This window comes from Notothenia rossii (genome assembly GCF_949606895.1).
Source record: "Notothenia rossii genome assembly, chromosome: 3".
Taxonomy (NCBI): Eukaryota; Metazoa; Chordata; class Actinopteri; order Perciformes; family Nototheniidae; genus Notothenia; species Notothenia rossii.
Window position 1 is genome coordinate 88,270,940 of NC_136901.1, and position 23,994 is coordinate 88,294,933.

Consider the following 23,994-nt stretch of genomic DNA (forward strand, 5'->3'; position numbering starts at 1 on the left):
ACCCTGGAGTTGGCATATTTGAGTATATATTGGAAACAGGAGGTATTTGACAGAAGCATGCATGGTCATGTAACATCGGGACATCTCTAAGCTGTTGATCAATCACAAAAGAGCCGGCCAGCTAACCAATCAGAGCAGACTGGGCTGTGGTTTCAGACAGAGGGTGAAAAGAGGTGCTGCGGCAGTATGAGAAAAATAAAGAGCTTTTTGAAAATTAAAGCAAGCAAACATGAACTCACCAGGTGACATTTCTGAGTATGAAGGATTATTGGCATAAAGAAGTTCATCTTAAACACGTTCCAAATTGTTTCAGAGTAGATGAAAAATATCTTCTCCTAAACTCAAGATCCTTTCATATTCAAATCCATGTCCCTGACAGATGTTTGCACAGGACATTTTGCTCTTTCGTGTACTTATTTAAGCCAAGTCATGTTATGAATGTTCCTCATCAGCAATGCAGATTAAGGCCTAATGAGCAATGTACTAAACTCTTTTGAAATGACAGCAATAATACAAACCAAATTGAAAAAATATGGTTGTCCCATTTCCTGTGAATTTCATTGTGGTGAAGCTACTTACTGGCAGGGAACCTGAATGATGTGTTTACTGCATTCTAGATAGCTCGTTTTTGTTATGACTTGAGCGATAAGCATTCTCCTGATAGGGTGGATGTGGCGATAACAAATGTTTACGACTGTCTGGTGTGTATGTGGCCGAGATTCACCTAGACAACAATGGAAGCCGATTCCAAAAATAGTGTGGGAGCTTACGTTCAGAAAGGGTGGGTTTTGAAGAGATAAGGCCGGTGTCATTGAGGATTAAATTATGTGTGTAGACTTAGTTTACATTTTACCTCAGCTTTTAACTTGCTTGACCTGGCTAGAAAATAACATCAACCTGAACATGAAACATGATATGACAACGTTTTGTGGTATTTGAGGGATTGTTCGGGGGTGTGATTTAGGTTCCTCCTGTGTGTGTCAGCAGAATGACTGGATAGCATAACGAAATGCATTTCATTAGAAAAAACAAAAACAAAGGAGCTTCGTGCTTACTACAGTATGACTTATCATCTGAGTCTTGCAACAGCTGATTTCAAACTATGCCAGAAATGTTGTAAGAGATTCAGCTCTCTTGTAGCATGAACCAGGGGCGGACTGGGACTAAAAATCAGCCCGGGAAACTCGGTACCGCTAGTGAATTGTCAGACCGGCCCACTTCGGTACCGGCTCACCGGGAATACTCCCAGTATTCCCAATGGCCAGTCCGTCCCTGGCATGAAACCTTGACTCAGTAAAGAGTTGAGAGAAGACATTGATGGGGACACACACTTAAAAAACACCGTCCTTTACAGATAGCACTAGAATAAAACAGAAACCATAAATAAAAACCAGGCCGCTGAATTTAAAATATTCCCTCGGCAGCTGCACAATCTGTACTTCCTCGTGTGCTCTCGGTCTAATTTGAGCTGGCATCAGTTTTCAAACCTTTATTTATCCAGGGAGGGTTTTGCTGAGCATGCTCGCTGTTTTTTCGGCAACGCCTTCCTTCACACTCACACCTGGGAGCTGTAGTCATCAGTTTTTATGGATAAAGAAAAAGGTATTGCGCTGTCCTTCTGATACAATTCAGTGGTATCTTACCTTTGGGTGGTTTGAAACTTTAATGTGTAATCATAGCTAGATCCCATGAGGCTAACTAGCTAGCTGAAATCATAAAGTATTATTGCACGGTTATCGTAATGGTGACAAAGAACAAACAGGCAGTGGACGAAAGAACGAACCAGAGAAAAGGAAAGAAAAACAGAGAGGTGTGTCATCTTTTTCAAAAAGTCACAATATCATTTAATATAAAACACCTTTAAATTGAACATAATGAGGAATTCGTCATCAGGAGTTCCACCAATCCACAACCACCTGAACACCGCAGTCCACCTCCACGGTAGTGTGGTACTTCCGAGTGCACACAGAAAAGGGTTGAAACATGCATTTTACTACATTGTACAAAGTCAAAAGCGAAAAACAGGAGGTCTTTTTTTGCCGTTACTGGCAGAGAGTCTCTGCTGCCTCGTGAGGGGTCCAGAGGCAAAAGGGGGGGACAGTCTTGATAGTTGGGCATGTACAGAGGTGTCCTTTTGTTTCCTGGCACTTATGGATAAAGTGCCCTCCTCTCTTTTAGATCAGCTGAAGGGAAAGCGGAAACGTGGTGTAAGGCAGGAGAATGACTCAACATACTTTAGATATTTCAGATAACAGTTGTATAATTTGGCTCCTCTGCAAACAGTGTTTTGTAGGTCTTGGCAGTAACAGATACTAACACTCCCCCACCATGTTGCTGGTAACGATCAAAAAGTGAGGAAACACAATGTCCATTCAACTTCCTGTATCTATGACAATCCCATAATGATGCTGCGTTTTTGAACGTCAGAAATAGGGAGGAGATTCTTCCCTGTTGTCCATTCACACTGACGACACGTTTCAATCTCAGCTTGTTCCCTCCCTCTTTCACTCCCGCCCTTCCTTCTTCCCACACGCACACACACACACGCACACTCTCTCTCACACTACAGATGCCACGGAGGTGACGGAGGTCACCTTATTGTCGTCTGCCCAGGGCTGCAGGTTCTGCAGGGCGTACAGCGAGGAGTTGTGCAGGCAGAGCGGGTCCGGCTGCAGAGGCTGGCTCAACGTCTTCTGGAAAGCTTCCTGCTGGAGCTGCAGCATCAGCCGGTTGGCCTGCTGCCTCTCAGCCTCTCGCTCCTCTGCAGTCTGTCTCCTGGGTGGAGGGGGGGGGGAGACAAAAAGGGGAGAGAAGAAGATATAAGAGCTACATAATAGTTATTTTTTATTCGGTATGTACATAAAATGTATTAATGCCGCTTGCACCAGCAGTGTGTTTCCCTTATGCTCATAAAGAAGCAGAAGCACTTTCTTCAAGGGTATATGATCAAGCAGTAGTGCTTTACCCGGGGGTCCGGACCCTGCAGGTGGTCACAAGTTACATCTGAAGGAATTTGAGATGATAAATGTTTTGTATGTTCTTCATCCCTGGGTAATTGTACCTTCTGAAGCCAAAAATATACTATTTTGATATGACAAGCTTCAAAGAAAAACGTGTTTGGTTGAACTGGTAACTATCAAAAACTTTATACAGCTCGACACTGCTTCATTATTTATTTCACATTAGCTAAATAAGGTTTAGCTCATTTGATTATGGTTTGGCTTATTTAAAGCCGATGTACCATGCTGGTTTCTTGCTATATTAAGTTTGTGTCTTAATGGTTTGTTGCCGTCACTTTGGATAAAAGTATCAGCTAAATTAAATGGTATGAAGTTAACCAAAAAGGTAAGGGACCACTGAATTTAAGTACGTCACTTGAAAAATGTCTGAAAACTGTCTTAATAAGAGATTGCCACATAAATAATAAGGCTATTCTAATAGTTGTAACTGATGGATGAATAAAAGTAAAAAGAAATAGAAACAACACCAGCCTGAAACAGGATTTTCAGTATTATTTATGATGCGTTCTCTGGCAGTTATACGTTTCTTAGAGAATTTGCATGCAAAAGTATGCATTTGCAAATTTCCCTTTTACCGTACATTCATTCAACACCTGTGCCAGTTTTGCTGTGTCAGCTCCAGGCAAAATGACAGCTGATCGGGCTGAGTGACAGATGCTGGTAATGGGAAGTGGCTATCGAAGGGGAGGAGGAACCAACACTGCCTGCCTCAAGGTGAAACGTTACACCTGCTTGTCTTTGTTTCTTCTCAGAACATACAGAGCATATGTTAACAGTTACATACATAGTGTCGTTTGGTGCTGATTTCAACGTTTGAGAAGTGGCACAGATGGGTGTTTTCCTTCAAAACACATAGAAACAGTTAATGACACATGGTTTTAACGGGATATTAGGGTTTATGTTGGAAAGTATCCAGATTCAAGTAGTCAAAACAGGGAATTTGCGTGATCCTCATACTTTGGGTAAGAGTAAAAGGTATTAAAGAAAAGTATTGCATTTAAATAAGGAGATAAATGTGGGAAAAGGGTTCAAGTATTTTTAAATCTGTATCAGGTTTTCTCTTCCTGAGTTGAAGTTTCTATCATCATTTTTAAAATTCTCCTGGCAGATGTTTGAGTGGTTGATACGACATTTTCTACTTTGTGTGTATACTTATTTTACCCTGCTCTGAATAATTATCTGTTTGTTATAATCTGCATAAAGCCCAATTAAGAAATGACTATACCTTTTTGAAACTATAGAAATGTAACTAATAACATAGCATCCATAACAAACAAATAACTGCCTTCAAATTCAACTACGAAATCCAAATGGCAGGTAGAAATCACGGGCGGAAACACACCTCTAAAACACTCTTTCATGCACACCGACCTCCGTCCATTAGCCACACATTATTGTTAACAGCATTATCATAATCTGATTCCCTGGCTGTTGATTCGATCATCCTCTTGTTACTAGCGTAGTCGTCACGCAAAGACATCCCTCATGCTCATCCTATCAGGTGCACACTACAGGGAAAATGCATAAATCTCAGCAAAACTAGGAAATCAGAAAAACCAGTTAAGCCAATTCCCTTGTTTCTCCTGACATGCCGTTTAGTCTTGGATTTAGTTAGGTGGGGTTCTTTCAAGCAAATTCCTTTTTATTACATTTTTTAGTAACACATATATTTTCATTGCCACAGGAAGTAGTTGTAGTGGAATTGTTTAACTTAATGTACAACGGGGATCATCAAACCAAATTACAATATTATATATGATCATGTTTTTGTACATATTATTAATATGTTGTTATATGTTTGTTTAAGACAAATAAGCCAAAGAACGTGTAGATCGTAACCGTCCAAAACCTAACAACAGAAGTTCTTTAGTGTTTCCAATGGTTATTAAATTGAATACTCATTGGAAAAAGCTTTAGCGTAATTTAAACATTAAAACTCTAAAAGGCAATTTAGCTGTTTATAATATGTTTATGAAAAATGAGTCCTGTCCCTTTAACTAAGGGCAGGGCTTCTTAATTTGATTTCCTGCTCATTTACTTCCAAATGGCTATAAACAACCGTTAGAATGAAGTGTGTGTGTGTGTGTGTGTGTGTGTGTGTGTGTGTGTGTGTGTGTGTGTGTGTGTGTGTGTGTGTGTGTGTGTGTGTGTGTGTGTGTGTGTGTGTGTGTGTGTGTGTGTGTGTGTGTGTGTGTGTGTGTGTGCGTGTGCGTGTGCGTGTGTGTGTGTGTGTGTGTCTCTGGACCTGGCAGTCAATTCCTCCTGTGAGTGTTTCGGTATTGCTTTGGACAGCAGGTTTCTAAAAGGCCTTTCAGGAGGCTCAGGAGTAATTGTGCTTGGTCAAGTAAACTGGCCTCGACTGGCAGCTAAGCTAAGCAAAGTAGGTGTTGTGTTGTACGACGCCTCGGATGCTTCAGCTGCGGGCCATTTTACCCGCGTTTAAAGTAAAACATCGGTAAGCATTTTGGACCTGAGAGCAAAACACAGACGCATTCAGTGTTGATTTATGGCACAGCGGAAGGAAGGAGTGGCTCTCATACAGACAAAGAGCTTCTGGAAAATCCACCACAGCCTCTTTGTTTTAAATATATCATGAGGGACTGAATATGGCATTTAAAAGATTGAACAAATTATGCTTTTGGTTCCCTTCTCTCTACTTCAAGAAATGCTTCCACGAAGGGCCATTCAACTTGTGTTTAGAGTAAAACATTGACAAGAATTTATACCAACAAGCAACACACAGACGCATTCAGTGTTGATTTGTGGCAAAAGAAAAAACAGTAGCTCTCAAGCGACAACTAAAACTTCTACCACATCGTCTTTGTTTTGGTTAAGTAGATCATGAGGGAAAGATAATGAGCCAAGTGTGGCACGTAGAAGACAGAAGGATGCTTCTCTTAACTTTTCCCCCAGATAACACCAAAAGTCTGCCAGGAATCTTACCGCCATTTTGACAGTCTGAGGAAATAGGTGTTGTGTTCACCGAGACCTCAAATGCTTCAGTGCATAAGCATTTTGATCCAAGAGCAAAACACATTCATGGCACAAGAAAAAACGGGAGGAAGGAGATCTACCACATCGTCTTTGTTTTGGTGAAGGGAGAAGATATGAGCCACATATGGCACGTAGAAGAGAGAACTATGTCTTCTGTTTCCAGATAACACCAACATTTTGGCTGGAATCTTATCACCATTATTTACGTCTGAGCAAAATAGCTGTTTTTGTTGTGTGACGTCTCGAATGCTTCAACTGCATTTTATTTTTACTTGAGTTTAAAGCAGGGGTGTCAAACTCAAGGCCCGGGGGCCAAATCCGGACCGCGACTTCATTTGATGTGGCCCGCAAGAGTTTGCAAAGAATATAATACATTTATTATACGGTTACATTCCACTTTACAGAAGCAGGTTGGCCATAAACTACATGTCCCACAATGCATTTTGTTTTGTGACATGCGCACTGAAGATACTTGCAATTATTTGCCCTGGACTTCTGCTTTCAGACGTAGTTAATTACTAAGTTATTACCCTATCCGATAATAATCCAATGCAGAGGCAATAATGTCATATAATACATTATTTTATATATATTATATATTTATATATGTATTTTATATAGTTACCACCGGCCCTTTGAGTGCAACCATAATGCTAATGTGGCCCGCGATGAAATTGAGTTTGACACCCCCTGGTTTAAAGTAAAACATTGGAAGGGATTTTGGATTCAAGAGTGAAAAAATACCGACACATTCAGCGTTGATTTATGGCACAAGAACAATCGTAAGAAAGAGTGGCTCACTATGAACGAACATGCCGTCTTAATGTTTAAAAAAACAAACACTACAGCCTCTCTGTTTTGCTTGAGTACAAAATGAGGGAGATGATACGAGCATAATATGGCACGTAGAAGACTTTTGCTTCCCTTTCTATACTTTCACACCAGATAACAATTCAAGTATGGCTGGAAACTCACCGCCATTTTGTCCGTCTGTTCTGAAACCAGGTCTTGACTTGTGCGTCCGTCATCTTCAGGGCCTTTGCCAAGGTTGCACGCTCTGCAGACGCCAAGTACTTCTGGCGATGAAAGCGTTTCTCCAGCTCGCAGATCTGCACCCGGCTGAAGGAGGTACGAGGCTTTTTCCTCTTGGGCGGCGTCCTGTTCTGGTAAGGGTGGCCGATACGACGGGTCACCGAGAAGGGTGAGAGGGCTGCTGAAAGGAACACAACACAGATGTAGTTGATGATTTTAAGGAATTTGTGGACTGTGTTCAAACTTACATCAAGTTACTCCTTTAAAAAGTGCATGTATGAATTTATTCTTAAGTGAGGTGTTTGGACTAACCCTAACCCTAAATCTTAAGGATGGATTAGTGTAGTTGTAATTTCCATTTCTAAAGTTCAATGATCTGTGCTTCTGAAATATAATCTTATTTCCCTTGAGGTTTTTTGTCTACACTGATGTTATCAATGCCATTTTGTTTTCCAGTCTGTAGTTAGATTAAATGAATGTCCATTTTGTCTTAACTCTGGGAAAAGCCAGTGTGTTTGGGGAGTCTAAGAGAAGGCCCAGAAGCTGCCATTTGAAGAGACAACACAGATGTAGTTGATGATTTTAAGGAATTTGTGGACTGTGTTCAAACTTACATCAAGTTACTCCTTTAAAAAGTGCATGTATGAGTTTATTCTTAAGTGAGGTGTTTGGACTAACCCTAACCCTAAGTCTTAAGCATGGATATCTATTAGTGTAGTTGTAATTTCCATTTCTAAACTTCAATGATCTTCTGAAATATAATCTTATTTCTCTTGAGGTTTTTTGTCTACACTGATGTTATCAATGCCATTTTGTTTTCCAGTCTGTAGTTAGATTAAATGAATGTCCATTTTGTCTTAACTCTGGGAAAAGCCAGTGTGTTTGGGGAGTCTAAGAGAAGGCCCAGAAGCTGCCATTTGAAGAAGATAAATGTAATTACTGCTAATATTCCCCAGCCAGATTTTGAAAACTGTTTTGTACAGAAAAGAAAAGTCATAGGGAGACATTTAGAAGGAATCAGTTGTAAATACAATTCCAGAAAGTCATCTCTTGCAACAGGCAACACTTCCACTTAAAAAATTACCAGAAGATCAATTCTGCTTTTGCAATATTCTTTCACATTTTCATAATTTCATTTGATGAGATTTATTTTGAATGTGTAAAACAATAATACAAAAAAATAACAATTAGGCCTATAGTGAAATGTAACGATGAGAATTATTATAGTATACAACATTAAGCAGTGTCAAATTGATATACAAAAGTATTACTGATTCTAAATTATATATAAACAAATGATGTACTTAATTACGCAACCGAAAAGGGGTGGGAAGAAGTTTACACTTATTTAATCCCACCCCTTCTCCCAAAAAGGGGTGTTTCTTTTGTACTTTTAATATCTAACAATCACATGGGTGAGGTAGGGAAGGTTGACGGTGGGGGGAAGGGGAGACTCACCTGGGCAAGCCCCCTTTGGAAAAGGATAGTCTGCTAGAAAGCCATTGGCGTCTCGCAGGTGAGCGAGCTCGGGGTAATAGCATTTAGCTAACGTCTCCACTGTGCTCCAGACAGGGACCCTGCCGATGTCTCCTTTGGGGAGAGGACAGAGGGAACCGGCGGGCCCCGGCCCCCCTGTGGCCTCTCCGGCTCGGATATCCTCTGCCTGCTCCCCTAAAGGAAAGGGAGACACATTCAGGTCCCACATCTGGAGCACAGCAGCAGTGCAGGCGCCAAAGCATACTCAGCTAATCACATGAAGGAAGGCTGAATGATGAACAGAGGCTGCTCTGATCTAATTTACTGCTCCTCTCTTAAGTTAGCATTGAGAAGGGTTTTGCTACAAAATTACATATCTACCATTTAGAAACATAAGTGACAACTAGCAGGCTAACAAAGATGAGTGAAGCAAAGACTTTAAGCCAATCAGAATCAAGGAAACCAAGGGCATCCATTGACAATGTGATAAAGGTATAAGCTATTTTAAACCATTTCATAAGCAACCTATTCAGAGACCTTCAATGTAGCAGAGAACAATGTTATTGATTAAACTATTTATAATTGTATAAGAATTGTTGCTATCACACAAATCACATTTGAAGATATTCGATTTGTTCACAAAACGTCTTACAGAGAATAATCAAGCACACACTTTTTAGCCAATGAGAATCAGTCATTCATTGACACTGTGGTGAAAGCATTCTTACTATAATCATTTTACCTAATTGAAACAATGCCAGGACAAATATAAAATCTATTCACAGTCACTCAAGCTAGCATGGCACCATTTCAGAAGATACAATTATTTGCCATCAGACAAATAACATTTAAAGATATTACATTTCTGAACAAAATATCAAACATTAAGCATTTTTCAATAAAATATCACAGGATTGATCATGCAAAATTACACAACTTTAACATCTTTTGCAGAATAGACCACCTACAATGTGAAGTTATTGATGTTGAATTTGAGGTAGTGATTTATCCTTCTAAATAAAGGATATATACATGTATGGACTGGATTGTTTTGGGACCTCCTTTGTCATTTTATTCCTTTAAAAAAACGTGAATTGCACTCTGCCATGAGCCTGCATTTTATTCTATCCATGCCCTGTGGTTCACGTTCACATATCACGGTGCGGGTATTAATAACAAGAAATCTCCTGCATCATAAAATATCTATGAACCCTGTCTATTTTGTCAGCCATGGGTAAACAGAAGATCGATAAATGTAAGGGGATCGTTCTTGGCCATAGATCCACTCCCCAGCCACATTCTCATTTTGAGGCAGAATGTAAATCAAACGACAGGAAGAAGAAAAAAAAAACGTTCTGTCTCTCTGTGTCATTCCTCCCCAGCAAGCTGTTTGCCTCCTGTCTTACAGGGTGTTTATTTGTTTTTGTTTTGTCAGAAAAGCTCACCAGAAGCCAAAATGAATATGAAAACATCTGCATAGGTGTCCCTGGAGGGGGCCACGTGCCGCTCTCAGAGTTACAGCGACCTGAAAATTCATTTGCCACACAGACGATGACAATTTGAATGGAAAATGGAACATGAAGCTATTATGCACTCTGCAGTCATTTCCAGGGAGCTGCCGACGTCCCCTGATGGTGCTGAGCACGAGTGGCAAATTGAAGCGTACGAGAGCAAATGATTTGTCAAATAAAGATGAATAGCTGCTACAGTAGGTCACATAAAGTTATCATTACCTGAGTGTAAATTAGCAATGCAAATTTAGTGCCTGAAATAAAAAACTCACTACATTTGATTGTGTTGTGAGCTGGATTTATAGTGTACACGTCTTGTTTTCATTCCTCTCATTATTATTTTTAATCTGCTGTGGTAATATTCCTATCAGGTTTCACATTATGGGTTTCTCTGGTGCTCAATAATAGTAAAAATGGAAATGTTATCCCTCTAATATTCCTTTTGGGGCTTGGACAGGCTTTAATCATGAGTTTATGGTGACAACATCCCCATGATGTATCTGATGTTTCTATAAGGTACTCACAGCAAACTGTAGCACCTCTGTGGCCCTTTATAGGGACTTTATTGCACTTAATGGTATGTTTTGTAAACCTCATAAGATTATCTGTCTTATTCCTATGGAGAGTTTATACGATGGTTGTATTTAATTGGTCCTTTTTGATGCCTAAAACTATGTGTAGTCACATGCTGAGAGCGAGGCCTGTTGTTGCTCCCAGCGGCAGGTCTGGCTAAATAATACTGCATTAGACGGCTATTTCAGGCCATCTGTGAGCTAACTAATGGACCAGGCCCATACAAGTACGTTCAGAGGAAACCCAACATGCAGCAGGAGGCTCCAGACCTGCCAACTGCACAACAGCTTCGCCTAAGAGGGCAAAACGCTGAGAAATATATGATACAGTGACACTTTAGCAGAAAGTCTAAGGCTCAAGAGGGTAAAGAAAAAGATATGCATTCAGGTTTATTCATTGGTTTTATAATTTGGACTGTAAGCCATAAAGGGCAAGCAATTCTGTAATAATTGTGCTTCTATGGTCTTAAAAGCACAACATAATCTGGATTTTAAATCAAAATTAATCAGAGACTATATAGCCTACTGTACTGCTTTAGGTATATTGAAATTAAATAAATGAGTAATCCATGATATTCCTGTATTCATATATATAGTATATGGCACACAAATGTATTCATTGTGTCTTTATATTAAGCCAATTGTGTATTTTTTGTTAAATCATGAGTTACAACTGCTCTTTCACTGCAGTAATTTATCAGTAAAGGAATAAGGCAATATGATTGTAAACCATATATTTTACTTAGGGTAAAACATTTAAAGAATTGAGCTTAGTCAAACTAAAAAAATATGTCAGAATTAAACAGATAACATCCATGTGTAGCTTATGGAGCTTTACTCATAACATTGCTGCCAAGATTTGAAATCCCACGAGATAAAACGTGATTGTATAGTGAAAGATGCAAATAGGTACAAACGTATTTTTATTTGCTCTGAATCCCGATTTAAAAACACAGTTGTGGGACATATTTCAATTCCCGGTTTTGAATATGTACATAAACGCATCGAATGTATTTGTAAAGTAGAACAAATCTTGTTCCCATAAAAATGAAAATGAAGTAAAACAAAATGATCTGGCTTTTTCTTCTCCTTCTTAAAAATGAAAAATAAAATGTGAGAATACTGAATCTGCTGCCTGGGTAACACAATTTAGCATAACACAAAATAAAATGCTACCATGGAGGATGTGTTTCCCATAATAAAAGCAGCTATACTTAATAACACTTCTCTGTGACAGCGCCTCCCTTCCCCACTGCGGATATTACCTTTGGAGCAATCTAATAAATATATCCGCGATGGATTCTAAAGGGGATATTGAAATATAACATGAACATATATTGCTATTTATTACACTATATGCGGGACAAAAGGCAGGGACACTGTCTTCTGTCACACCGAGAGTCAGCAGCACGGAAACGCGAAGAGGAAATAAAGTCACATGTTTCTGTGTGCGGCCATTAGCAGCCAGAAGGAGATCTATTGGAGAGAAAAATTGTTTAATTATGTTTTTTATTGAAGCTACGTGGCCTGTAGAGCTCCATATTATTGTTTATTTCTACCATATTATTATTATGATGATATGTTATTATGGTTATCATTATGGTTATTGTTATTAATATTACATTATATGTTTTGTTTGCCCGTTATGCATGACTTTGGTTTTACATATAATGTGAATTAACGAACTTTGTGAACATGTTCTTCAATTTTCATTTATTAAATAACTATTATAGCCTTTATTTTTCTTTATAATAATAGGCTTAAATACAAAATTTAGTGAAGTCAAGTCACATTTTGAATGAGTAGAATGAGACAGAACGAGAGATCAGACATAGATAAGTTACTATATCCTACTGTCACCAACATAGGCCTATTGCTCCTAATACTATTACTGATAATTAATGATGATAATTATGGGTTAATAAAAACGTCACATTTGCGGTGAAACAAGATCAAATAATGTATATAATAACTGCCATACGATCACGAGTAGCCTAATTACAGAGAGGAGTTGGAGATCAATAAATCAAGTAATGGAAATACAAGTCTTGTTTTTTTCTTCTGAGATGGATTAAATGATTCATATTGCCTCAAAGCGTAATCCTCTGAAACAACTTCTCGTGATTTATAACCTGAATTTAGACCACAAGGACGCGCGCGCCAGGGTGAAAAACGAGTCTGTTTTGCAATTTAACTGGTTTATTTTACATCTTGCGCACACACACACACACACACACACACACACACACACACACACACACACACACACACACACACACACACACACACACACACACACACACACACACACACACACACACACACACACACACACACACACACACACACACACACACACACACAACTCCCGCTGCCAGAGCTGGAAGCCTTTGGCTAAATGTTTAGCTGTTTAAATCTGCAAGGGGCCGATGTTCTCCTCCGGTTTCAGCTGGAAAACCGAGGAGAGGGAAAAAGAGAAATAAAGAAACAGAGAGAGATTTAAAATGGTTCTCTGCCCATCAGGATAGATGATAGTCCATTTGATTTACGGCCTTTTATAGGAAACAGAGCAGGCTAAATCTGGTCTGTGTGTGTGTGTGTGTGTGTGTGTGTGTGTGTGTGTGTGTGTGTGTGTGTGTGTGTGTGTGTGTGTGTGTGTGTGTGTGTGTGTGTGTGTGTGTGTGTGTGTGTGTGTGTGTGTGTGTGTGTGTGTGTGTGTGTGTGTGTGTGTGTGTGTGTGTGTGTGTGTGTGTGTGTGTGTGTGTGTGTGTGTGTGTGTGTGTGTCTGTGTCTGTGTGTCTGTGTGTCTGTGTGTGTCTGAGGATCAATACAGTGGAAAGATATAAGCTGTGAAATAATTACAGCGACACAAAGCTGAGAGAAATTAAACGAGAGGCCCTCGGTGACTATGAGCAGAATTGATAAGCCTATTTACACTGTATCTTTTTGCAGTTGACATATCGTCCCCCAGTATTTAATAATTAATCAGCTAGAAAGAATAGTGAATATTTAATGCCTGGAGAGGTGGTGGTGGTGGTGGGTGAAGGGGTGAGGGGGTGAGGGGGTGTGTGCGTAAATCCATGATGTTCTTCATTTTCATCTTCATAAGGATGAGGTCATGAGAAAAAGACCAGAGGAACCACCCCCTCCTCCCTAAACTAAATTAATAAAGATAAAACAGATAACAATATAAAGTCTCATTGCTACAGGAGACATGGTCTTTCACTCACGAATTTAAGGAATACTTATTCTAAGTTACATCTTATGTTATGCTATTTCTACCATCTTTATTTATTTTATGCAAATACAAAAAATATGGCTTTTTTCAACATCTGGCAAAAGGAAACAGGATATGAGTATTTTGGCTGCCACATTATTATTTATTTCGATAATGTTGTGCTGTAAATGTCAAAATAATTAAATTAATTCAATATGGAAGCTTTAAATGCCTAGCAAAAATTTAAAAACAATGCATAATAGATGCTGTAAGTGTATGACAGTGTTTGAACCTAAAAAAAACAAACATATGAGCTAGAACCCATTAAATTAAATGTACTATAACACGGACTATTTCCACTTTAGAATACCACAGAATTATATTGTATTGTGAAAAGAAAATGCATCCTTAATTTCTGTTTATTTAAAAAATATTCTTCAGTTTTTTTCTGAAATGAAACGAGTCTAATGGTTATTCCATTAAACGTTTTGAATGGATAATCCCCAATATTTAAGTCTTCAAATCAGCTGTATTAATGCTTTGTCATTACATTTATGAACTGGATTTTTAAATTGCAGCTGGGCAAATTAAAATCAAGTATCAGAAATTAATCAGAATTATTAGTTTTTTGAGAGCTATACATAATTATTTAGTTTGTATCTCGAAATTGAAGCAAAAAAGTATCATTATTAATGGCAAACGTGAATGTATAATAATAATAATACAAATACAACCTGTTATCTTCCACTTTTGTATACATGTTAACCTGCCATGTGTTATTACTATTATGACTCATCTTCCTGTTTTCTCAATTGGCTCATAGAAAAAAAAATCATTCATCCTCATGAAAAGCCGGGCAACGTCGTTATCCGTCATCCGCTGTAAATGGAGAGTGATGGTCCAATACTGATTCATCAGCATGTCCATGTCAATCCCTCCTCTCGTTCATCACACTGCCCTTCCAGCTAATAAAACTGACTGTGTATGCATGAGATGCGTTATAGATTACAAGCTAAAGATAAAATCAGCTTCTCATGTCGAGCTATTAGGCCAAGTTTAATCCTGTACACTTCATCTTTTAAGGGACTGTTTTACGCGTAAATGGCAGAAATTCACACCTGTAAGGACGTATGGGAAATACACAATAATGCTACTCTGCTTTGGGTTGATTTATTATGAAGTGGATGTAAATGAAACACAATAGGAACATCATGCGTAAATCCATTATGTTTTTCATTTTCATCTTCATGGGGTCATTAGAAAAAGACCAGAGGAACCACCTCCCCTCCCACCAAAACTAAATCAATTAAGAGAATAAAAATATATAATAATATAAAAGTGTCATTGCCACAGGAGACTAGCTCTTCACTCACGAATTTAATGAATACTTTTTAAAACGATATTGTTGTATGCAATTTCAAAGCCATATGCAACGAGAAAAAGTATAGCTAATTTAAAATGTGGCAAAGGGAAACAGAAAATAGGCATTGTGGCTGCCAAGTGACGTTATTTTTGATTAATGTGAACCGTACCAGTCAAAATAATTAATTTAATAAAAAATTGAAACTGTAAATGTCTCTCTTTGGGACGATTTATGAATTAGATGCATAGGAAACAACAATCAGACTACAGTTGTTGCAGGATAACGAAGGAAACGATTCTTACATGTTAGTCTGTCCTTTGCTAACAAGGAAACACTTCACTAGGGGCTGTTTTGCACTTGAATGTCAGACATTCAAAACTGTACCGGAAATATATAATAATAATAGGAACGAATTTGAAAGTGCTTGAGAACAGACTGTATAATTATCGGAAACACAAATCAGACTACAGGTGTTGCAGGAGCACAAAGGAAACCCTTTTTTCTACATGTTAGATACAAAAGTATGGAATTAAAAGCAATGCAAAACAGATGCTGTAAGTGTACGGTGTTTGAACTTAAAACAAAAATGAAACCTGAATAACTGTGGGGTTTCTTTCCCTGAGGCAAATGTAAAATATGTGATATTGGGATATATAAATAACCTTTGATCGAGTTGTTACCTGTTAGTCTTTCCTTGGCAAATCTCCTACTGCTCTCCATCCACGGGAAGGTGAAGTTCCCCGCGTTCCCCATCCCCATCCCGGCCATAGAGGCGATGCCGGGTCCGATGCATCCCGGTTGTGTGGAAGGGGGCGGATGCGGCGCTGCTGCTGCGGGCGGCGGCGGAGGAGGCATGGGTCTGTGCGCCGGGACCCGGATCACCCCTCCGGCGCCGCCCGAGTTCACGTTAACGTTCATGTTCATGTTCATACTAACGTTCATGTTCATGTTGACATTGTAGGAGCCGGCCAACCCCGCCGCCATGGAGCAGGCCGGGTTGTACACGCTGTTGTACCCGTTGCTGTAGACATTTGGAGCCAGCGCGTAATCCGGGTCTCCGGTCCGGTTGGGCAGCATGCAGCCGCTGGACTGATCCGAGCTGTTGAGGATCTGGTCGATGCCGAAGCTGATGGGCTCATGCTGCTGCTGGTGCGTTTGGTTCACCTCCTCGATCCCGGTGTGCTCCATAGTTTTTTTATTCGGGGATGTGTTTCAATATCAGTGTAATTTTGTCATATGATAATACACGCCTCGGGAAATGTGTGTGTGCTGCAGTATTTGGTTTTCAAGCATCGACACAGGTCTGTTCTACTCCCAGGAAACCAATAACGTGTCCGGTGCTATCCAAAATCTTGCCATTATTTTTGTCCAGCATTGGGATCGGGTGTTCCCTAAATGAAATGCCTATCCATCGCGCTAAGAAAAAAGCGTATCCATCTTTAACATTGTGCTTCTCCCATTGAACTACACACAGGGCAGCTTATCAGCAGGAAAACAAAAAGCCAAAATCCTGAGTACTTACAGACACAAATCCGTGCTTTTTTGGAGGGGAAGCAGTTCTCTGGAGAGGCTTGATGCGCTTTGTTCGCCTATTCTGGCAGACACGATCCATACGCAGAGGGCATGGTAGGATACCCAAGCTCGTCGCATGAAAATCAAACCACAGACAAAACAAAACAAACCCAAAGAGGCGAAGAGGAAGCGCTGACCTCGCTGCTGTGGATATTAATTGGAGGTGAGAGCGAAAGATGGCTCTGTTGTGCTGAATGGTGAAGTGCGTTTCAGCAGGTGAGACAACCCTCTGCGTAAAAGCTGCCATTCGGTCATCCCCTCGCATCCCTCCCTTCTTCCCTCCCTCCCTTCCCTCCTCCTTCTCCTCTGTAGGGCAGTTGTTTTTGCTCGGATGTCTTAAAGAAGCCGCAGCTTTCTTTATTTTCTGAAGCTTTCCTGGTGTTAAACGGGAGGTTGTGTGCCTTTTAGCGCTGCTGAAGCTCCGGGTCAAGCTGTTTTCAAACTGGTTCGCGTATACATGGTAGAAATACGGAATACAATCAAAAGAAAAAATAGTTATGTCTAATATTTAATATATTATTTTCAGTTTAATATTCAACGAGAAATATCATAAAATATATAAATATATAAGAATCAAAGGAATTGTTTATTTTATTAATTAATTAGTTGTTGTATGTCCTTTGCGAGTTTGGAAATGGGAATTGGGATTATTTATAATTTATTTTTGGGTTCCTTTTCTGAAATGTTTTCCTGTAAGGTTTGCTATTGTTGGGACATTTAAGTGTTTACAAAAATACAAAATAAATAATAATAATGGTATAGCGCTTTTCCTGGTGCACACAGACATTAGACAAAACAACAAAACGAAAAATAATACAAGTGCTAGTTTTGTATCTTCATTGTTATGCATTGGGTCATAGCCTACATGTAGGCCCCTGGACACATTTTCTATAATAAGATTTAGTTTGGTGACTTTCCACCTGAGAAGGCTCCTGCATTTTGGACATGATTTGTTACAGAACTTGAAATCCGTTTAGAAAGCATCCATTGAACACGGGTATATTTATGTGTGTTCTCACTGTCTGTGCAATTAAACCAGCCACATATTCACCTATCAAGAGTTTCCCAGCACACCAGTTTCCAGAGCACCAATATCCTGATCAATGCTCACTGAGCGAGTATAAAACAAAATGGCTTGCTGCACATCATGCTGCAGAATGGGCCTGAATGGTTCCCCTTCATTTTTAATGGCAGGTTACATAAGTACACTGTGTCCTACAAGATAGTCGAGCAGATTGATGTGTGTGTGTGTGTGTGTGTGTGTGTGTGTGTGTGTGTGTGTGTGTGTGTGTGTGTGTGTGTGTGTGTGTGTGTGTGTGTGTGTGTGTGTGTGTGTGTGTGTGTGTGTGTGTGAGAGAGAGCTGCTGAAGCAATAATCTGTTGCACACAATGAAGCCATAAATCCAGTGATATTGACGGGAAGTGTGCACTGCAGGCCCGAGTTAAAGGCACTATAAGGTACATTATCACAAAGTAATGAAATGTAAAGCAACCATTAGCATATGTATCGAAAAAACATATAGACTCATGAGCAAAAGGAAGATAGATAGATGGAGAGATAGATAGATAGATGGAGAGATAGATAGATAGATGGAGAGATAGATAGATAGATGGAGAGATAGATAGATAGATGGAGAGATAGATAGATGGAGAGATAGATAGATAGATAGATAGATAGATAGATAGATAGATAGATAGATAGATAGATAGATAGATAGATAGATAGATAGATAGATAGATAGATAGATAGATAGATAGATAGATAGATAGATAGATAGATAGATAGATAGATAGATAGATAGATAGATAGATAGATAGATAGATAGATAATTAAACAAATAAATAGCAGCTCCAGTGAAATTATGAAGTCAAATGTGTTGCTGATTTGCACAAATTATTTAACCTCTCCCCGCCCGGAGCGACGACTCGGATCGCCGGGGTCTCAATTCAATAAAAATGAAAAATGTCTCACAATAAAAGCGCGACACGGGGAAAAACGAATTTAATATATCACCGTTTTATTACGCACTTATTTCACTTTCCCTGCGAATAAAGATATCTCTCAACTGCACAAGGTGGCTAGAGGGAAGCATAAAAATCAATTGTGTGAATTCGAGGCCATATCAATAACGTGCGGGGACGAGAGGAGTTGCTATTAGGCCTGTTTATATTTGCGCGTTACAATAAAATGAAAAGGGAAGAGAGGATGCACCGAGCCGCAGATCAGCTTACTGACAAGGTAATTGGCCGTTTATGCAAAACCAGAGAGATCTATGGGCCGGAAGGAGAAGAATAATGTTGGAAAGCATCTCTGAGACAACACATCTCATGCCTGGGATCACTGTGCGCCACCTTCAGCGAGACAAACCAACACAGGGGTTCCCAAACTTAACCATCAAAACAATACAATATATTTGTAAGTGTGGATCAATCAGCAGGCAGCAACGCAGCATTTAGCTCCAATTCAGTGGAGAATGACCTAAATTAAAGGTTAGTTCACGTTGAGGAATGGCTGTTATTGTGGCACAGTATTGGCCTATATTCTGTGACACTGTATATTTGAGTTAATTGTATAATCCACATTTTTTAAACTTGTATTGCCTTCTACTGTTTGAACAGGTTGATGCCATGTGCATTCAACTGTTTGGATTTCGGTCTCCATTGCATTTGAGCCGTAGTAGCGGCTAAGTGTTTGCACTATGGCCAACATATCAGGGTTGGTAGCAGGTTTTGAACGGAAACTATTGGCGCATTTGTAGGAGAATGAGACAAGCAAGTGTTGCGTAAAACACAACTTTTAGATGTTTTTTTGTGTGCACCCAATTCTTCATTCTGGATGTCAGATGATCGGCTATGACTGGCTATGACACACACCACATGTCATAATTATTATATGATGGCTTGATTCGCGCTCAGTGCAATCGTTCCTTGGCTAAGAATAGGAAAATGCAACATACGGGTCTTAAATAAATGGAGTTGTTATTGCTACTTTTGGATAGAGATATGTTTTCCAGAACTAAACACTTACCTGTGCTCTCCTGTGTACAATGCCGTATTCCACTTTCAAAACGGTCCCTAGGGAAACAAACACCGGTTTATGGTTCCGGGAAGGTTTCACCAAGTATCAAGGGGGGTGGATTAAAGTTGGAAATATTGCTGTAGGTTTTTTTTAATGTTTTTTTTTGTTCATGTATTGGTTATACATAGGTTAATAATGTGTGTTGATTATTTTAAGGTCATGTTATTATTGTTTGACTTGTGTTTTACAATACACAGGTGTGACTCTAGCACCCCTGTAGTTGTTAGCACCTAAGGGTGGAGGCTATAAACTCTGCTCTTTTTGCCATTAGGGGAACTTTGTGCATAGGCACATCATCCTGAGTAAATGCCCAAATGTGGGGTTGTATGTTCTCCCTCCTTACTTGTGGATCCCACAAGTATTTATTTTACATGTTCTATTTACCATTGTTGGTGTTACTGTTTATTTCATAGCTGCCTTAATCAATGAAAGGTTATTAAGCATTGTGAGATTTGTCTTATCAACTTAAACAAGAAACCACATTTAACATACATTCTGAGCAATATTTAGTCTGTCACAACAATGAAATGATCTGCACATTTTCTGTTGGGTGCCCTCTTTCCATACAACCACTTGAAAAGCTATTGGGTTAATACTAATGATTTGAAACTGTTACAGCAGTACAAGTTATATATCTGCCCTGCGCGAACTTACTGTAATATCAGAGACCTAAGGACATACTTTAATGATTACAATTGAACAAAATATGGCATTTTTTCGGTTTGTAGACCAAGAGAAAAAAGACAGAAATGAACAATATTAAGCTTATCTTGTGATACTTAATATTGGAAACCTTTATTGGACTAATCTTCCATTTTTAATGAGAAAGTGTAACTACCATGTCACTAAAGAGGACATTTTACTGAGAGACCATTCCTAAAGCTTAAACCTTTCCATTACGTCACCACACATTACGGCCTGTTCACATGAGGCAGCTCTCTGCATGTGTGTGAATGAGGCTATTTGCCAACATGTTGAACACAATGCTAAAACTGTAAACCTTTAATCATCAAGAGCAATATCACACTTCTCTTCATTGAGCCTGACATCCAAAGCTAGGTGTCTTGTTTCATTATTCTCTGCAATCGAGGCCGTTCACTGTGATTAGTCTGCACAAGCTAAAGAAGCAATAAGGGAATTAAAATGATTTAAAAAAAAATGTCAGATATAGCTAATGTGCAGTTTGGGACTCTTCAGTCTGATATGTCATCTTAAACACTATGAAATGTCTTATTTTATGATCTATTTTCATTTTATTCTTATATGTACATACATCTGAGGAGAACAAAGTAATTACTAAATTATTTTCTGTTATAATTGAAAGTTTGCACCTTTTTTATTCAGCAGAAAAAGCCAAAAACAGCACCCGGATACACCCTATTCAGCTTAAATGTATTCAAACATATTTCACTGCACACAACTGACCATATATGTATTCATTTGTGTGTAGGGAAGCACTGTTTCTGGATATAAAGAGGCTTTTAAATCTGCCAATGGCTTCTTCATTAGGCTTTTGCTCCATTCTTATACATCCTTCTGCTGCCATGACCCACTTTTCCCATCAGGATCATTACAAGTCTATCTAATAAGCTATAGTGGCAAAGCATGAGGGAATTTAAATTATTATTATTATAATTTAAATAAAGATCCCTGACTTATTATGGGCTGCTGTATGAAATAAGCCAATAGGAGGTCTACCTATAGCTTTCAAGTGCCAACGTGACATGATGCTGTGCAGGATAATCAGCAGTTTTACTAATGCAATAAAACCCAATTGCCAATTAAGGTATACCCCCCTCACACACACACACACACACACACACACACACACACACACACACACACACACACACACACACACACACACACACACACACACACACACACACACACACACACACACACACACACACACACACACACACACACACACACACACACACACACACACACACACACACACACACACACACACACACACACACACACACACACACACACACACACACACCCTCTCCCTCCCTCAATATGAAAGCTGCTCGCTGATTTTGCCCAAAGGCGTTGTCTATGGTTGCCGGCTGTGCGTGATGAATCGTTATCTCCAGGCCATGCTGCTCGTCTGGGTAATAAAGTACCAGCAAAGCGGAGACAAAAGGAATTTGTCACAGTTGCCCTCCCCGATATATCACAGACCTGGAGTCGGTTTGGCTTTTTTTATTAAGGGGGACCAGGGGCCTAAACATTGAATAAACGAACAGGGAAATACGACCAAAAAAGGGGAAGTGTCTCCAGAAATATTACGCATGAAAATAAAATGGCATAAAATAGAGATACTGGTGAAACCTGAGTAAATGGACAGCGCACATGTCTTTAGTATTATTATTCTGAAGGCTGTTAACTGCTGTTGTTGCTTTGATTTTGTTAGGCGCCGTTTTGTGTCATTAGTCTGTTTGTTGTTAGAGTTTTTCCACAGTCCATCATGGAAAACGCTTCCTTGGTCTTGGTGTTGTCTAATTGTTTCTGTAAAGAGAACTGATGAGGGGAAACACATTTGCTAGTGTGTTTCAAACAGATGCTAGCATTCAACGAATTTTAGATTGAGAAATGTTAATATATAATTGTTTCCGTTTTAATCTAATAATGACTTTTTAGAGATTTGGCGTGAATTCGTTCACTAGCCGAGAATGACAACAAACTAAATATGAATGTGTCAACAAAAATGCATATGCATGGTTAAACTCCTTGACAAGCTGTCAGCTGGTTGTTTTTAGCAGTCGTCTTCCAAATGTTGTGTAAAAAATAAAAAACTGGAAAAGGCACAGTAGGGGCGTCCGATAATGGATGTCTAGCCGCTAAGTTGTCCGATAACGGTCGCATTAAAATTGACAGCTGAAATGATCCCAGACCTGCAGGAGGAAAAAAATGCTTCTGCAATCAAGGATGTCAGAGATTATTGTGACGAGCCTGTCATCCTCCTCCCTCACGGAGCTGCTCTCTGCTGCTGTTAAGGGGGATTTCAGAAGATACACTAAAACAAAACAGGGTTCAATGGTCAGGGAAGGAGCCATGTCGACCATATAGTAAACAAAACAAAAATTGAAAGCTATTTTTTCCTCAAATACTAATTCTTAATCTCTATTATTCATTTATGTATTCTTCAACCTTGTAGTTTTGGCAGGGCCGTAGACTGGATTTAAATAACACTGAGGCCAAGAACTCACATTGGCCCCCACACAATTTACCCAATGTATTTGTTATATTTAATTTAATTACTTTACTGCTAAATTGTTTGGTTCAGTTTTACCTTCTTTAAGGTTTATTGCCCAACGTTTATAAAGGTTTATGTACGCTTACATTTTTTTTTTTTGTTGATAATTCTTGCCCTTTTACTACATGTACACGTGTTGAACCTTGCACTTTAGGTTGCTGAATTATGCATTATTCCCAGATAAAATACAAGGACATGACCTCAGCTTTCTCAATGGTATAGCTTGGATGAGAAATAGCTATTTGTGGTTCTACAAACCCATGACATAAAACCATCTTATTTAAACAATGTTTCTTAATATGATAAATAAAGTGTGTGCTAAGATGAAAACTATACATTTTTGCCAGTAAAATTTGATAACTCAAACTTAGAAAAATAGATATTGCAGAGCTTCTTAAACTTGACCTATAGTTTACTTAGTTGCAGCACCATGGTTTTTAAAGGTGCATTTACTTTAAAATGTACACCTTGTAAGCTTAATAGTTTATATACAACCTTATATTCTTATAATATGCACATTTTTGTTGGCCTATTATAATAAAAAAAACAAGAGCTATAACCCAATATTATACACCAAAATCACTTAGTACAGTAAACTTCAAATTTGCATTAAAACTGCTAACAGCACATGTTGCGATTAATCACCAGTGAGCTTCTACGTGCTGCAACCCTGCAAATATTCATTATCGATGCTGCCTGGGAAACCTCTTTTCTAAAGAGTGTACAGACTTCTGTGATGGAGGAAGCATCATCTCTACCCTCAGGATCTTTTTTATTCAGATCTTGTGCAACACTCTACAACCCACTGAAGAGCCATTCTGCATGGAGGAACCCTTTTTATTGAGAGTGTGGAATTACATTATTCTGCATTTGGAGGGTTCAGTCCTTGA

At 39.1% G+C, this 23,994-nt stretch overlaps 1 protein-coding gene across 6 annotated transcripts; it reads right to left on the reverse strand.

Annotated features, from left to right (window-relative positions):
• Nucleotides 1-1,815: 1,815 nt before the first annotated feature.
• On the reverse strand, nucleotides 1,816-16,984 carry tlx2 (T cell leukemia homeobox 2). Of its 6 annotated transcripts, none has more exons than XM_079670100.1 (5): nucleotides 15,866-16,984; nucleotides 8,505-8,717; nucleotides 6,990-7,227; nucleotides 2,595-2,772; nucleotides 1,816-2,183 (listed from the first exon to the last, which is right to left on the reverse strand). In XM_079670100.1, the coding sequence occupies exons 1-5, from the start codon at nucleotides 16,371-16,373 to the stop codon at nucleotides 2,175-2,177; spliced, it is 1,146 nt and encodes a 381-aa protein (XP_079526226.1). In that variant the 5' UTR covers nucleotides 16,374-16,984; the 3' UTR covers nucleotides 1,816-2,174. The 6 variants fall into 6 exon arrangements, with proteins under 6 accessions (XP_079526226.1, XP_079526225.1, XP_079526223.1 ...); XM_079670099.1 differs by having other exon boundaries at nucleotides 2,595-2,775; nucleotides 15,866-16,982; XM_079670097.1 differs by lacking the exon at nucleotides 1,816-2,183 and having other exon boundaries at nucleotides 2,192-2,775.
• Nucleotides 16,985-23,994: the final 7,010 nt, after the last annotated feature.